Consider the following 17,573-nt stretch of genomic DNA (forward strand, 5'->3'; position numbering starts at 1 on the left):
AAAATACGCTGCATTATATTTTAGCATCAAAATTCAATTTCTTCTCCCCTGCATCCACCTCTATTTCCTTCTCAAATTCAAATTTAAACTTATAAATCTGTTATAGAGAAAGAGATTGGTGACAGGAAATTGGATTTCGTCAAGCGTATCATTGTTTTTAATCTTGAATATCTGCGCTGTATAAATAGCATTATCATCTTCACAGTCCACTCCGGTTCTCTGTGGAGAAGGACTTCTTGGAGATGGTATGATGTCATATAGAGTGACGGCTTATGTGACAAAAGTTGCAGAATTACACACAAGTACATGTTTTACTACTGTGCACTAAATGAGAATAAAGGCGAAAACTTGATTTTTGATTCTGGTCTGTTGTGTCAATCGGCACTGAAATGTTTTTGCATTATGACTGCTCAAATTCATACAGTAGAATGTATTGTGAAGCAGATTAGCTGTGGGCGTTCGCTCTCGTGCAGATGTGAAGTCAAGGGTCACTTTTGGTTTCTCTGTCTTATGTAACCCTGGTGAGGTGAAGTTCTCGCTCTAATCTGTTCTGCACATGGGTCGCTGGGAATGTTTCGCGCTCAAGGCTGTGACGGATGATTCATGACACATGATCAATGGCTCTGTTAACAACAATCTCGAAGCAACATAAAAATCACTTTGGCTTGCCAGCTGTATGAAATTCAATGCACATGGGTTCAGAATTTTTTATGTAAGCTGTTTTATGGAGGCTTAAATTTGATTGATAATAAATTAGACCGAATGAAAGTTGTTTTGGGAAAAGACACGTGATTTGTGATGTGTTCGTGTTGCATGATGGCTCTAGCAATGGAAAGATGAAGGGTCTGCCAAATGCATAAATGTAAATGTGAAGAGAAGTGAAGTGGTTTCGAGGAATAGAACATTATTGGGAAAGAAGACTTTTATAGATAAGATACAGCACTCGGCATGTACATTTGGGTCATTCTAAAACTGGGGTGGCATTGTCATATGCATTGTTTAAATATGAAATTCATTATTCATCCATTATTCAAATGATGTATTCAACCATGCTGGAGTTATAACTTGATGTCTCCTTTTGATTTGTTTGGTTGGTCTGAAAGCAGTTTTCTGAACTCTGGTTTGCGTCAGTAATCCGCAGGTGTTTTGGGGTACAATCATTAAACTGTATTTGTGCCATCTCTGGCACAAACGGACTCGCATCGATGCATTAGGACAATCGGCTAGGGCTGAACGATTTTGAAAAATAATCTAATTGCGATTTTTCTTTTCAATATTGCGATTTAATATGCTTTTTTTTTTAAAGCATCTTATCTTCTGTAATTATCTAATAAAGAAAATCAATAAATCATGGTAACCAATGCAATATTAGACAGATTTACCATAAACTATAGGCCAGGCTTAAGATGATATTAGTTGATGCATGAATTGATTGACATATTTTTATTCGACTAATATATTGAATGATTTGTTAAATTTCTAGCTATGTAATTATTTATATTTAGCTTGGTGTAACATGAAAGTCATTAATCACAGTCAGAAACTAAAGTGCAGATTACATAAATATAAAACAAAACTGTGGCTTTACCACACTCAGTAATTTGATAATGCAGAGTCACTGTAATAAATATATGATAAACATGTTGATTGCACTTAAACACTGTCTGTTAACTTACTAGACGCTCTTTAAATAAATAAGTAAAAATATAAACGATTAATATACGTATTACCTTATATATTGTCTTTTATTAACGTGTAAGTGCTGCATGACGTTAGTAGTCTTGCCCCTTGAGGCAGCATTAATGTTAGCACACACAATACCTGACACTGCGCAGCATCATCCACACAAAACAGCCAACATAGTCCCACATAACTGTTGCTCTTTGCACTAAAGTTTCCACAGTGCCACGTCCTGTCGAGCTTGAGGCCATTGTACAACAGGTCAATGTACAAATTCATTACTTTAAATACAGACGCGCGCTGAAATAGAGACCGAAGCAGTCGCTATGCTCTCTTCACTCACAGGCAGTCACCACGAGAGAGCAAGCTTCCGTCCCGAGCACTTTGGGGAAAAGGAGAAGATGCCGCGCATTTTCCATGCATTTTTAATGCTTTTGAGATGTTACCGGTCAGCTACGAGCAGGGTCGCATCACAGTGTGCATCCCCATAATTAATCTCAGTCTTTGCGATTAGAAAATCGCATTTCACCACACCGCGATTTAATCGCAAACGCAATTAATCGTTCAGCCCTACAATCGGCTATAAAAATGAACATTCAAATCATCAAATATGCCCTTTTTTAAAGGCTTTGTTGTTTCAGTCAGATAAAGTACATTCGTATGATGAGAACAACAATTGTGTTTTGTCCATGTGTTCTGCATTATCCCAGAATGCCTTATTGTGTTGCATTTTGCTTGTACTTCATAATGAAAATGCTTTGTGGATTTGTGGATTGATTTTGTTTATAGGTTATGTGTGTTTGTCGTCAACATGAATATCTTTGCTTTATTCTCCCAAGCTGCGTAACACAAACACTTGATGTGTGCGGCTGACTGTTTCTCTCTGGTTCCTCTAACCTCACATTTGTCAAATCAAGAATGTGGTGTTTTGTTTATAGTTCTCTTTAAACTGTTATGTATGTCTGGTCCAGTTCTGTACAGTGCGGTCTCCTCACTTTATATTTACTCTCCTCTATCAGAGGCTTTGCTGTGCTGTGGTGAATGGAGCTCTGGGTAGCTTTGTGCTGAGGTAGATCGGCTCCTCAGCGGGCCCTTCTCATTAGATTTGCTCACGCCTTTACAAAGCATCACCTGCAAATGCACAACAACAGCAGAAAGGCCCTTTTGAAATGTCCCTTAATGCAATCGTGCCTCTAAGCCTCCAGTCCTATTAGGTTATCTCACGTTGAAATCCCTCGCGGTTCAAGACGTAAATCACCAACGTCAAGGCCTTTTCTCCCTCCCTTTCCTCCCTCTCGCTTTCTTTCACCACTTTCCACCGTTTCCACCCTCCAGCTGTGGCACTTTGACAGCTGGGATAGTGTTATCAGGAAAAATGTCAAGCCTGAATATTTCTGGAAGTAAAGATCTGCTCAAAGCAACAAATCCGGGGAGTAAAGTCATTCGAACTGTGTGAGAATTATAGTTTGTGGATTCAAGTAAAATTTACGACTCGAAAAGAATATTATTCCATAATGCTTCCTCGGCAACATTTTAATCCAGTAGAAATGGACCAGTGTTGGCCAAAATATTTGTGGCAGGGAAAAGCATCTGGGTTCTTTTTTTTAGGTGCTTTTATACATTGTGACTTCCATTTGGGTGCACATTTGGTTTTTATTACCATGCATTCTCTAAATGTTAATTGTTTTCTAAAGTAAGTTTCTCTTAATGGAGATCACATGTCTTGTAATGAGCCAATACAGTTCAGTTTAATAAAACATCTCATATATCTATAAGCAGAATTGAACAGCAGGCTGGTTTGAGTGACAGAAGTCAGAAGTTTTTTTTTACCTACACAGTAACTTCAGCTCACACAGATGCTACATAGCCTGAAGGCAGCAGTACATTGCAAAATGCGCTGGAAGCTCGCTCGCCCTCAGGTGTCCTACAGGTGTATGTTGCGTTAAAGGCAAATTGTGTAATTTATGTGTGTCGAACAGGTGTCAAAAACTTCCATCTTTCACTACCAAACAGTTAGTTCCGCCCCAACTGCATGCCATTGGTGTTTTTTCAAACAGATTTCTATTGCAGTTGGTGTTACATGGGGGACAGAAATTACTTGACGTCAACTCAAACATTTTGTTCATGTTAAAATGTAAAGAGTGTTATTTGAATGAGTAGTCTTAAAAAGGTTCTGACAATAAGCCCAGCACTTCAAAAGAGCAATTTATATGATACAGTTAACGGGCTAAAAATAACTACAGTAAAACCTTTTATTGCACAAAACCGTCGGACACCTACGGATTATGCCTAACAATGGGAACATTGCACACAGCAGGCGATTTTAAGTCTGACAGTAATTGTCTTGAAATGTGTTCTTGAAGGCTGTGTATGTTACAGGCGTTGTTCTTCAAAGGCTGTAGTGTGGCGACTTCTTGCAGTGGGTTTGAACCATGCTGGCAGTGTTACACTTACAACTTTTTAGAGCATGCTGGGCTTTTCTGCGTCTCTCAGTTTATTCTTTATATAGCACTAACACAACTGAATAGTTGTGCCATGTCATCCTCCATCATAGTGTTATATTTTTTACTGAAGTATGTCAGTCATAAGATCTTGTCTTTTAGAGACCTCAACCTATCCCAAGCTTTTCGTTTCTTTGTTTTGGTGTTCCTGTGGTTTATTTAATGTATAAAAGTCAAGGTCTTATTGTAAAAATAATGTTTTACTCATTTTGTAAATCAAGCTTCACTGTCCTAAATTCTGTCTCAATTTATTTAGCGGTTTTGTCTCAATCTTTGTGGAAACAATAAAAACATTGCCTTGTTACTTTTGTTCAACCCTAAAATGTATTTGCCTTTTTAATCGTGATAAAGATTTCTTCCTTCCACAATTAGTGCATAATCGTCGTAATGTGTTCATATTTTACTTTTGAAAAAACAAATAATCATGGTGTCACAGAAGTGCAACAGCGCCAGCAGGGCTCGGAATTGCGACCATTTTAGTCGCATATGCTCCCGAAATTTAACCTGTGCAAACTCAAAATATATTTGGGAGCATTTGTGAGGGTCCACATTTTGTTGTGGTGCGACCTGGTTTTAGCACTGTACAGAATGTTCGCTATTACTGCACAAAGTATGTCCGCGTTGTGCGCTACAGTGACCGGCCCTGCACAGAGAATGCGTTTTTCTATTCCGCAGCGCTACTTTACCATGGTTTTTCTATGTAAACACGCGCTAGACAGACGTGTTTGGCCATTCTGTGCGTGTCTTTTGCCACATCTCGTGCATGAGAGCTGTTTTTTTCTAAATAGTAATAAATATGCTGAGGTGAAATACAGAATAATCACCATTATTAATTGTAATTAAAATTCTGAGCAAAATAATTGTGATAATCATTTTACCCATTATCTTGCAACCCTACTAAAATGTAACCAGAACTTTAGTGGCATGAAAAAAGCTTGTGATCTCATACAAAGTTTACTCAGTCCAAGGTTAAACGAACGCCTGATCTTAGACCAGTAATTAAGGCTGTTTTTCTCACTGTATACCCAAGGGCACATGTAGCATGGAGCTGCGGTTTAGCTTGACTTTCATGACAAGTGTGGCTTTTGACACACCCAGCACATGCCAGGCAACAGATGGTTAGTCCCCAGGCAGTGTTCGTGTCCCCCGCTGGTCCTGCCTCTTCATGAGGCCCTGTTTGTGGAGTCTCTGGAAGCACAGACAGGCTCCTGTTGCCATGCGGGGCCCTTGTTTTACAAGTAAGAGCCACTTTGTTTAATTATTCTCTCCTCGTTTCTGTTTAGGGTAAATAGCTCATTACAAATGGTTGAGTGTGAAATCGAGGACGGAGGGAAATGGCTGTAAACATTCTGTTGCGTCTGTGGGAAATGCAACAGGATGCGTTCATTTCAACATCATTTGTGTTTCACTTTATTAATTTAAGGACACTTTTATGTAGGCTGTGGTTAATATTATTTTTTTATCATAATTGAAAGCAGACATTTATTATTACAATACAATTGTACATACTCACATATACAGTATATCTTTGAACTTTCACTTTGAAATAAAGGGAAAATCAGCCTCTCTGTCGTGTTAGCGGACAGCCGCTAATATGCGTCTCATCTGTGTCATTAAGTTTGTTGTAAAGCTCCGGTAGAGCGCTGTATGAAGGAAGAAATCAGAAACTAACCTGTGTTCTCTATCACAGCGTCACAGAGCTGAGTGAACTCGCTGTAATCCGTCCACTTTTTTGAGGGTTTGGTATTAAATTGTTATTACTGAACGAATCTCCGTTGCTAACGCCTTAAGGAATGCTCGCACTGCAGACATTACAAGCGGCTGTTCCGCTGCACATTACCACACTGCAGACACAGATGTCACAGCTATTGCTCTCGTTTACGAAATTTGCGTGATGACAGAGGTCAGAGGTGATCATAAATGATCGGGCAAAATATCCACCTTATTTTTGAACGTGGAAGTAAACGACGCGACGTACTTCCGTTTTGTGTCAAGACTTCCATATTATTAGCCGGCCGGTGGAAAACAAAGGAAGTGTGTCACTGCGGGAGCACGCTCAAATCGCTTTTAAAACATCTCTGATGAATATTTTTCACATCCACGATGTATTACAGAGTGGGAGGATGAAGTGGCCTGATATATCTTGTGAGGATTTATTCAATTACTTCGTATTTTCTCTCGGGGTTGACGGATCTTCGATGCGCAAGCATACAAGCACAGACGTACCAGTAAAGCTACACGCACAGTTGGAAAGTCCGTCTAAATTTGTACATGACGGACCACGAATTCGTGTTTTTAAAAGCAGATGTGAATACCAGTCAAAGTGGCAGTCAAACTAATAACGTAAGAATGGAGACGGCAGGTCTCCACCGAGCTGCAGCATCCATCACAACTTTTTAAAAACAACTCAAAACATACTAACCAATAACTGTCTGTTTTTATGTCTTTTAAATAAAGACAATGATTCATGTTATTCATTCTCTCCCTTGCTTGCTTCAGCTTTAACCCTCCTAGTAACATGGCCTGGTAAAGGCTTGCAGCAGTAGCCTACTGTATAGCGTGTTGACAAAATGTTAAATGTTCTTTGGATAAAAGCGTCTTTAATGAAAATGTAATGTAATGACAGGGCAAGTCCTGTAACTGTTAGTCATGCAGCTGCGATCCTCTGACAGGTAGGTTTGCTTTAGCCTATTAAGTTTTTAACTGATAAATACATATACAAATGCTAACAGCTACATTCATTCAAAAAAGTTTTTTTCAATTGTCCAGGAGAAAGGGAATCCAGTAGGCTAATGAATAATGGATGCAGATCATAGGGTGCGCGACATCCAGATTCAGCTCTGGTGCGTGTATTATGGTCAAAGCAAATGTTTTGTAGACATTTTTTGCGTTTGTACCAGCTATTATGGCATACATTATCTAACTGCATACATTCCGCTTGTACCTTTGGGTTCCATAATAAATATTAACATGCCAGTCAAAACAGCACACTTGTCTCACTCGCAATACGACTGTCATTAGCTTTAGTGGCTCAAAGACTACAAACAGCTCAAAGATGGCGGCGCCCACATTTACGCCAAAAATAAGGTGGATAGCCAGTCCTGATCAGGTTAAAAATGCCTTGATCGGCCCCCGATCCCCATCTTTGCGATCGGCTCGGGACATCCCTAGTAGTGAATGAACCTATGCACAAGGGTGCCTAAAAAGAATCCTGATCTATTAGGAAAGAAGCAAGTTAATGCTTTTGAGGGGAGAAACCGATCTATATGGCACCATGAGCCCTGAACCAGATCAACATTCTATTTGATCACTGTGTTATTTGAACCCCAGTAATCCAGACTGTGTACTTCTTAGAAACATCCAAACCTTCTGTGCGACCTCAGATTAAAGTCCATTAACTTGCCTGGCAAGAATAAGCCTAGTTAAAGTACGCTACTGGAATAAATGTAAAATGTGAAACACATCAATTACAAAGCTTATTTAGGTGTTCAAGCACACAATTTAGTGCATCAGCAACATCTGAGTGCATCAATGAATCTTATCAGTGAGGAAAAATGACTTATAATGAATACATTGATAAATTGCCTGCAGTATCCACCAAAGAAGAATATTAGATGCATATGACAAAAATTCTACCCTAATGCAAGCATATGCAAGGTCACTGTCAGCACAGCACGCATGCTTTGTTTGCTTCTATTATCTACTGTTTACCTTGCAGTAATTCACTTTCAGTAGTCCTTCAGCAATTTACCACGAGAAGATGAACAAACTTATCGGTACGTCAGTGTGGTTTGTGTGTGCGTGTCGTGAGGGTGTTGTTAATTAGCATTACATTGAAACCATAATTGATCATCTTCCAAAATGCCGTCGGCCAGAAAAAGAAAAAAAACACCTTTCTTGTGTTGGAGTGTGCCTATAAGTTCAACCATGCTATATCATAGAGATTTCTATACAACAATCTATACAAAAATGCATCCATTCATCAGTTTTCTATGCTGCTCATCTTATTTACTGCAGGGTCACGTGGAGTCTGGAGCCAATCAGCATATTTCAAGCATATCATGTTAAAGGGGATGTGCAACGGTGTTTCATGCATTCAGACTTCTTTACAATGATAATTGTGCTGTCTTCTCATGCTTGACATGGTCAACTTGTCAAAAAACTAGTTGGACGTATTATGTAGTATTTCTGTGCTCGATACACTCCCCCAAGGTTCGTACAGGTTTCAGAAAGTTTTTTTCGAACATGAAATACTGTTACGTAACAACTTTTCTTAGTCCCTTATTGGACAATTCTCCCGGAAAAGCACACCTACGGCAAGGCGAAAGAAATAGCCCACCCACACGTCAACCGACGAGCGATAGGAAGATTCAAGATTGGCTGCGCTGTGTCAAGATTGGCTGCGCTGTGGGCCTGCAGCTTGTTACTCTTGCGATAGTGAGAGAAGTTTAGGTGTGTTTGTTTGTTCACGGCATTTCAGTGATGGATGTTGTGTAAACGGTGGATATAACGCTGGATTTGGAGATTATTAGAAACTGATAGATGGAGCGGTCCCAGTACTAAAATATGCCGGACATGAATTGCACGTGGTAAGTGAAACTGAGTCATATGTCTGTGTTTTGTTGGCAATGGGTGCGTACGTGCTTTAGCTCCACCCCCCATTTTTGTTATTAATTCAATCAAATTAAAGTGAAGTTAAAGTGACCTATTTGTCAGATATGGTGACCCATACCCGAAATGTGACCTCTGCATTTAACCCATCCAGAGAGTAGTGAACACACGCACAGCAAGTGGTGAACACACGTACACCCGGAGCAGTGGGCAGCTATCACTGTAGTGGCCGGGAGCAAGTAGGGGTATGGTGCCTTGCTCAAGGGCACCTCAGTCGTTACCCACTGACCTGAGAACTCTCTAACCATTAGGCCACGACTGCCCCTTATATTAAGCAATCAACCAGCTCTGAAGATGTGGCGGCAAATGAATATATGTATATAACAAACCCAAAGAACACAAAAAACTGACAATGCACAGCCTCTCCTGGCTTACTGCTTTACAAACACATTTTCACATCCTGCCTGCAGTACTGATCAAACTGAAGCATGCTGCTGTTACAAAATCAAGATAGAGCAAAACACTTGACACAGCTATTGGCATTCTGAGCATTAGGTGAGCATTTACATAATTATCATCCACTTGTCAAGTAATTAAGACATTAGTTGGCCTTCTCAATGAAAGCAGGACACCAGCATTCCTGACTCACCGGTCGATATACATAACATTCTGTAAGAGCCAGCAGATTCAGTTAGCATATCAAGTTACTTAGATGGGCAGAGTATAGTATTGTGAATGTGCGTGTGGTGGAGAGAGATGCTCTTTCCATATGCCAATGCATCTATGATGCTGTCAATTTTAAAATATAACTAAAGCACTACGTATAGTGTAGCATATCAATTTGCTATTATAAGACTGCACAGATCTATTTCAATAAGCAGTAAATAGAACATCCAAAGGCTGCAATTTAAAATCGTCTGCTGGGCACTTCGAAGCAACTAGCTAAATTCATTAACAAAAAAATTATTGGAGGTTTATAAAAGGGCAGCTTTGGCCTTGCATACCTTTCCACTAAAAAAATCTACAAAATGATGTTTCTGTAAATCTACATCATTTACAGAAATATAAGAGAAAAGGTTGGCGGGCGGTCATCTAAAAACGCAAACCCACATGGGCATTGCGCACAAAAATTCTGTTCTTTTTGACGGTGTTACTTGGGAAAGCACCTGCGATTTGTGGCACACAATTGTCTCAATGACATCACAAGGTACTGGCATGGTACAACATGATATCACGGGAATTTGTAACTAGTTTACGTGGTGGCCAATTCGTATGAATTTGTACGTTGTGAATTGTACAAAAAAAATATCCGTAACTGTCCATCAAAAAAGACTGAACATTCATTGAACACACGCTGACCTTTTATGAAACACATTTTAGTTTTGGTACTTTTTCCTGATTCCTATCTCTTTCTATTTCCATCCTTCATGTGCTTACGGAAATACGATAATTCCCACTTCAACCCGGAAATAATTATGCGGTGCTCTTTCTAGCAGATAGAACGTTTTAATGCATTAGTAACATTAATGTTACTGAATACTTACCATGTTACTAAATCCAGATGTTGTTTCCAGGTTTAAGTAGGATTTATTGAATTTCCGAGAGCATGTGAAGGCAGCATTAAACCAGTATGCAAAATCAGACGCAGCCAGAGAAAAAGACAACAAACCCCCACGCAATTCCTTACATAGACACACACACACACACACACACACACACACACACACACACACACTACTCGCATCTTTTACACTCTTTTACTCCTTATATTTTTCTGCAGGTCACCCCTCCTCAAACACTTGTTCAGTAATCTGACCGTATAATTTCAGCTTTGATAACAGGTCTGACCAGCACAAACAACAGCACTCCTCTGCTGCCTCTAAGCACCTCAATGACCGCTGTATTTAAAGTACATCTGAACTCCGGTTGCGTGGACAACAATCTCCTTTTAATTAGTTGACCCACAAGCTGCAGTATTTATCCTAATTGATGAGTCGGTTGCTTTCTTGTCTTGCATTGATAGGCAGCTCACAAGCATGTTCATTGGCTCAGCTATAAAGCGATTGAGCATCAGCATGTCATTCAGTGACCTGTAGAGTAAAAACACACCATGTACGCCAGACAAACTAACACTCAACTGCAATGCAAAAACATTAAACAAACAACCAGGAGACGTAGTAAAAGCCTCCAGGCCGCTAAAGTTAACATACAGACCTGCTGGGACAAAACTGTAGGGGCAACGTATGATGACATCACAAGAAACATGCGGTCTTTGCATCATATCATGAGTGTACAGTACGTTAAGTCAGCTCAGGCCACACCTCACAGGAAAAGGTGTGGTAGGCAAGACTTGCAGGGGAAACTTGGTTGGAATGAGTTACACATTTGTGAAAGTTTTGGCGGCCGTCCATGTAAACAGTCAAACTGCTGCGATATCTACATAGCAAGTCAGGTAAACGAACACACAAAATGCATGGAAGTAGACTGAGTGTCTGCGCAAATCTGACAGTTTTTGGTCTGATTATGTGCACTTGAGAGAGAGAGATAAGAATGAGTAACTAAAGTAACAGGCTATTTATTATTTGTGTGAATCTTTCAAATATGGATACTGAAAGTTATTTGTCTGATTCATGTTATCCGTCCTCCAAAAAGGTAATCAAAGATAATTAAAAAAAAAACACAATATAAAATCACTAATTGTGCACATGGACTACAATGTACTTTGACATGCGTCCTCCTAAAACTAGGCACGTGCAGCTTTGGGCAATCCTCACATGCGGTCTCTAAACAGTTCAGAGATGTTACTCGATGTCAACAGTGATGTCTAGCTCAAACTTTCATTCAGACATGTTTCAGGATGTCATGTTAAAAGTTTACAATGTTCATAACCTTTGTGGCACATATTAAATAACCCGTTTTGCCGGTTTTTAGGCAGACCAGACCTAACGTGCGCCTTTGCTCTGACTTGAATGTGTAAAACGTATACTCTTTTCAAACATTCCATCATAAAAAAATAAAAACATAATTGTGAAAATAATAATAAATCGTGATTTACTGCAATTTATTTAACAAAAATATTTCACGATCTCAGCGCTATCCTACCTGTCTTACCTTCTCCTGTTTGTTGCTGCTGGACTCGGTTTCGGCAGGTGGAGAGGTGGGCGACTTCACCGCTGTTACCCCGCTACCGCTGCCCGAACTCGACCCGCTCCTCTCGATCGCTTCCACCTTTATGAGCCGGTGCTTCGGAGACACGTACTTGACGTCCGGCGAGCCCGTTGAACTAAGTCCAGAGGAGAAGGGAATATTTCCGCCTCCCGTGTACGGATCCTCGAAGTCCAGTTCCTTCTGGAGTTTGTACGCGGTGAGAATATCGGGCTGAGCGGACATGAACCCGGTGCCCGTCTGCGATTGTTGCTGCTGGTGGAGGTGATATCCGGGCGGACTGGATACGGTGGCGTGGAAGTGTCGGTAGTCCGGTTTCGGGGGCGCCGGTGGTGGGGCTTTGGTGGTTTTGAAACCCAGGTGCTCCTTGAACCATCTGGCCATGCTGCCAGCGCATTGCTCAAAACTCTGATAAAATATAAATATATCCGTACCAGTTTCCCGTCGTAGCCTCTTTAAGCCTTATGAAACGAGTCCGTGTGGTGTTTCTCTGGATTGCGGTGTCTGTTTCTCGACCTTTGCCACTTTCTGTTTGGTAAAACTCTGCGCTTCACTCCTGCGCTCCGCGCTTGTGTGTGTGTGTTTGACTGTGTGCGGACAGCTGATCTGTTGGTGGGATATTCTACCTGAGAACACTGCCACCTATTGGGACTAGACATGACCGCACTTTTCTAAACAACATCTCATCATTTCTGCACTTACAAATGAATGGTTCGTTGCATCACCTTTTACTTTAAATATAAGCTTGTCGAGGTGACCATGCGTTATTGATGTTAAATGTAATGTTCTTCAGAGCAGCACGTTGGTTCCAGTACTGTTATTTAAATAAATAGTACTTGGATGTGCCGTTTCATTACACTATAAAAAGCTTTCTAGCACCTTCATTTATAAGAGTGTGGGAGTGAATAAAACATTGCAAACTAAGGCCCGGTTTCACAGACCATGCTTTGGCTAGTCCAAGACCTAAGTGTATTATTTTAGTAGGTCAGATTTGCACTACACTATTATTGTGGCCAAAAGAATTCAATATGGTGAAATGGAAAAATTGTTTATATAAATAATGCTATCAGTTAAATTCATCTGTCATTTTGCGTTTTCTATTCTTTGGCCAATGACTGACTCAAATAGGTTGGCAGGCAGTTTGTAAGTATTGTCTCTTAAGGCAAAAATGTTGTGCAACACCACAAACTTGTCAACTGAATTATATCTACGTAGTATTAACACAATATTATTAATCGTGGCTATTAACATTATGCTTATTGGCAATACAGGTATATTGTGACAGCCCCATTTCAACGCAGACTCCTGTAAATGTTTGCAAACCTGTCAATCAAATGACAGGACACATCGTCCATGCAAAATCACATTTCTATTAACCTCAGTGCCTTCAGAAATCTGCAGAGCAATTGCCATTCATTTCGGAGGAATGAAACATGCATTCATAAATCCAATTGTCTTTTCCATCAAACCTTGATGCTGCAAACACCGATTGCAAAACTCCAGAGATTTTTCTTTATCATGAAAACACCCACCCCTCACATTAGTTACAGCAGTCAGGGACACAGTGCTGTGGCGGTTTATGAAGCAATATGTCTTTTTAATAAGAGTGTCCTTCAGCGCAAAAGCACTGTGTGAAACAAGCAGTTTAACCCTCTATGGTTCCTGCGAGAGCGTGACATTTACTCGATTTGTTTGAACTGCTTCATTTGATTCATGCGTCACAAGAAATAAGAAATCAGTCATTTAATCCTAAACATTTTAGAAGAAAACAAGGAATAAAAAATATAACTCCATTCTGATTAAATCAATTTATTGACATCATCCTGGTTTCAAATGGAGACACTTAAAAACATCAATTTAGATTGCACACTTATCTTGACAGAATACACATTCCATTTCATAAAACAGAATGGGGTTAAAATGTATAATGTTAAAAGTACTTAATATTGATAAAAACAGTTTAAGTGCCTTAAGTAATATGTAATGTAAGTGCCCTAAAACTCAAACAGGTCTTAGCATAGAAGCTTTGCCACATTCTCACTCGAGACGCATTTGGCCCCAACTCCACAGACACTTGTAGACACTTTCGCATACCTGCTCTTCATTTCCTGCCACTGATAAGAAAACATTTCAGCCAGAGAACATGCATTCCACAATTCTCAGCCTAACAAAAATTCGGGAATTTCACATTCACCTTGGATTCTTCAGTAACTTTTTCCAGCATGCGTACAATACCCTGCATCACTGGAGCTAAAGTTTCCTCCTTGTACCCCGTGTAATGCTGCAGGATGGAGCTCTGCCAAACAGTAATTATCCAGATTAAACGTACACATCAGGATTACCTTCAATATTTCATATACTTCCCAAACCATAAATGTAATACCCCGACACATGCTTTGCACAGAATTTGACACATGCAGGCAAACTAATATCAGATTAATATGCGCACGGCAAGAGGTTCAACGGGGGTATAAATTCAGAGACAAAAGAAAAAATTGGCTGGAAAATGTCAACGTGAACCGCCTCACCCATTCCCCAGAGCCAAGGATTCTCAGAGAAGCTGCAAACGCAGCGGCCGCGATGAGAGATGGAGCAACGTGGACCAGGTCATAATCCAGCACAGCAAGCTCCATAAGAAACGTGGCAAACTCCTGCTCCCTCGGACCAGCCTGGCATCAGAGTGGCAATGAAGTTAAAAATGAATGTGTGTGATCTGAACCTAACCCAGTATGCTCAAAATAGTGATGGTTTTCACATCTAGTCTACTTGGTAAAGAGAGAACGTTTCACATTCTGTCCCCCCAGAAAGTTCCTACCATTTTGCATTTAGTCAGAATAATGCTTTTGCCTATTTCAAATTTGCCTGCCTTCACAACAACGACTTGAATGCTAATGCTAATTTTGCATTTTATGTTTTCGTGCTGGCACAGAGCGTTATGGGAAAGGTAGACGTCACATCAAAACGGTTGTGGCTAAGGGATACATCCACTACCTCCACTGGGCATGTGCACTTTAATACCACATAATTTATGTAACGCTGACAACATTTAATTACTTTTTTATTGCAAGGTTAGTAATTTCATGGCAAGATTTTGCATCACTTTCGCCCGTAGCTGTATCCTTTCTTGCCACAACCCATCAAAACCAGATCTTTTAAAAAGGGTACGCAATATGCTAATATACAGTACAACTTGCATGCACAATATACCCACACTGTTCAGTCAACAATCACAGACAACATGAACAATCAAAATTTACACCAATTTCAATTATCACGACTCACAAATGTACAATAGAAGTACACATGTACAAATATCCCTTACGAAAATTGACCATGGTTTTAAAACCAAAAATACATGGTTACTGTAGTAAAACAATGGTTATCACAAAATAACCATGGTTTTGAAAACCATGTTTTTTTAGTAAAAACCATAATAAACTATGGTTACTGTAGTAAAACCATGGTTTTGCCCCAAGTAATCAATTCACCAAAAAAACATGGTTACTACACTTGTACCACAAAAAAAAAACATGGTTAATTTTCATACGGGATTATTCCCAGTAGTGATACAGCCAGAAAAACAGGGTTTAGTCTGTTCTAGCAGAACATACCTGGCCAACCTTGCATGCCCTCTGCAGAAAGTGAGGGGCGACTGGCTTTCCAAGGCTGTAATTTAACGTCTTGAGAATGATTTTCTCCATTCTGCGCATGTCTTCACAGGTGTAGGTGCCATCCGTCACAAATGCAAAGTCCCCCACTGTGGGCGGGTAGATCTCTTCATACTTGGAAGCAATCAGCATTGCAGTCACACAGACCAATTGAAAGTACTTCTTGGGAACAGCAGTTTTCTATAAAAAGAGAGTTTAAAAAGACAGGATTCAATGAATCATGTTTAAAAAAATGCATAAAGAAATTGGTCTCACGTCGTTGTGGTGCATTATCCATAAAATGACTTATTTGTGGAGCATTTAAAGGCTGATTTGTGAAGAGAACAGACCTGAAGAAAACTGTCGATAAGGTTGACGGTCATAAACATGGTCTCCTGCCGAAGTTTAAACTCTCCCTGCACCTGCATGAGCCAGTCGATAGCAACAGCTCTCATCGCACCGGTGATCTCTTGGCCCTCCAGATAACATGGTCTGATGGCCATAGTAACCTAAAAGAAATTGCATTACATTATGACTGCAAATTTCTATGATTAATTCAATTCATCAAAATGACAACCATGTACAATTTTCCATAAATGCACCTCAGTGATGTCACATGACTTACAAAGACCGATAGCGGCATTAAAAAATATCTCATTCTGAAACTAAATGCATAAAAAGGTCCAAACGTTTAATGTACACCTATGGGAGATGCACTGACATGGGTATTATTACGTAGAAATGGTTATGCCGATTACGCCTTTCCCAAACCCTTGCCTCGAGCTGTTGTAGATAACTGTAGATGTCCAGCACATATTCACTGCACATCCCAGCATCAACGGCATCAGCAGAATCCACATCTTGGATGTCAAGCAACAATCTGGAGAAAGTTTGAGGATCAGCACCCTGTCTCTTTGCGCCCTGAGAAACATCAACCGTTTCAGCTGTGTGTGTAACTGGCTGCTGGGAACGTGACATTTTTATTTTTAAAGGGGATAGAGAGAAAGAGAGATAGAACTGAAATTTGATGCAGCAATCACGTGTTTAGGCCTACAACTTGCATGAAAACGCATACAAATATATTCTTAAAATCAAGAAACTTGTTAGACATATCTTGGCAATCTTTAAGCGTCTTTAAAAAAACAAAAAAAGATAAATTTGTTATGGTCGTACCTTGACTGTTTCACACACCATAGAGATATTTTCATTCTTCTCTGGTAAAGGAGCTTTACCCTTGGCTTTTGTGCGTTCTTTTTTCAAGCGTGCCGTCTTCTCTTTCTGTTTAGGAAACTTTCAACAGTTTAGGAAATTGTTCTCTTTTAACACCAAGGTGATTTTCCAAAACCTTTGCAATGAAATAAAAACATATTATTACCTTTGGTAATTTATCAGCAGCTTTACTGTGCCCGATAACATTAGATGCATTTCCTAATGGCACCCTGGATCTAAGACAATAAGGCACAGCAGTGGCTTTGTCGTCGAGCAACGCATTTCTTGAGTTTGCCTGCGCAAAGAACAAGTGAAACACACTTCTAACGTATATTTTTTACTATCATTAGGAAAACTTTTAGTATTGCTGACTTACTCTTGTAATACGAGGTGACATTTTCTACACACAAACCAAATCAAACGTTTTCTTATACTGTAAGTGAAAAATAAGCATTTGCACGACTAGCCTATTTAATATGATTGATCGCAGCTGCGTAAAACCGCGCTGTAGTAAAGCCCCGCCCCTAGAAGAATCTCTGACAAATGGGGTTCCATATCTATAGCGTGTTCGACTTCATCGGTCGCTGCGCAGATTACCAGCGTATGACATCAAAGTATCACGAGAGAGCTACGTGACAGGTTCTCATTGAATCACTCCCGCGATACTTCAATGTAATACGAAGGTGGGTCTGCATAGCGCGCGCACATGTTACCGCATATCATATGATTTCTATATTAAAGCTGCGTTCAAGACACCTCG

At 40.0% G+C, this 17,573-nt stretch overlaps 2 protein-coding genes across 9 annotated transcripts in view; both read right to left on the reverse strand.

Moving 5' to 3' along the window:
- Nucleotides 1–12,738, reverse strand: part of zgc:158464 (uncharacterized protein LOC791139 homolog) — a 104,391-nt gene extending 91,653 nt beyond the window's left edge. For 2 of the 5 annotated variants that reach the window (XM_057347580.1, XM_057347582.1), the window contains exon 1: nt 11,895–12,738. In XM_057347580.1, coding sequence (XP_057203563.1) covers nt 11,895–12,341 — 447 coding nt within the window. In that variant the 5' untranslated portion in view covers nt 12,342–12,738. The remainder of the gene's footprint in view (nt 1–11,894) is intronic. The other 3 variants (XM_057347579.1, XM_057347583.1, XM_057347581.1) reach the window with 3 other exon arrangements.
- A 1,018-nt stretch (nt 12,739–13,756) lies between these two features.
- LOC130562951 (G2/mitotic-specific cyclin-B1-like) lies at nt 13,757–17,286 on the reverse strand. Of its 4 annotated transcripts, none has more exons than XM_057348301.1 (9): nt 17,190–17,286; nt 16,980–17,108; nt 16,778–16,882; nt 16,340–16,564; nt 15,955–16,113; nt 15,569–15,805; nt 14,486–14,626; nt 14,152–14,253; nt 13,757–14,071 (listed from the first exon to the last, which is right to left on the reverse strand). In XM_057348301.1, the coding sequence occupies exons 1-9, from the start codon at nt 17,208–17,210 to the stop codon at nt 13,970–13,972; spliced, it is 1,221 nt and encodes a 406-aa protein (XP_057204284.1). In that variant the 5' UTR covers nt 17,211–17,286; the 3' UTR covers nt 13,757–13,969. The 4 variants fall into 4 exon arrangements, with proteins under 4 accessions (XP_057204284.1, XP_057204283.1, XP_057204285.1 ...); XM_057348300.1 differs by having other exon boundaries at nt 16,340–16,567; XM_057348302.1 differs by having other exon boundaries at nt 16,382–16,567; nt 16,778–16,894.
- Between the last annotated feature and the right edge of the window lie 287 nt (nt 17,287–17,573).

This window comes from Triplophysa rosa, linkage group LG12 (genome assembly GCF_024868665.1).
Source record: "Triplophysa rosa linkage group LG12, Trosa_1v2, whole genome shotgun sequence".
Classification (NCBI taxonomy): Eukaryota; Metazoa; Chordata; class Actinopteri; order Cypriniformes; family Nemacheilidae; genus Triplophysa; species Triplophysa rosa.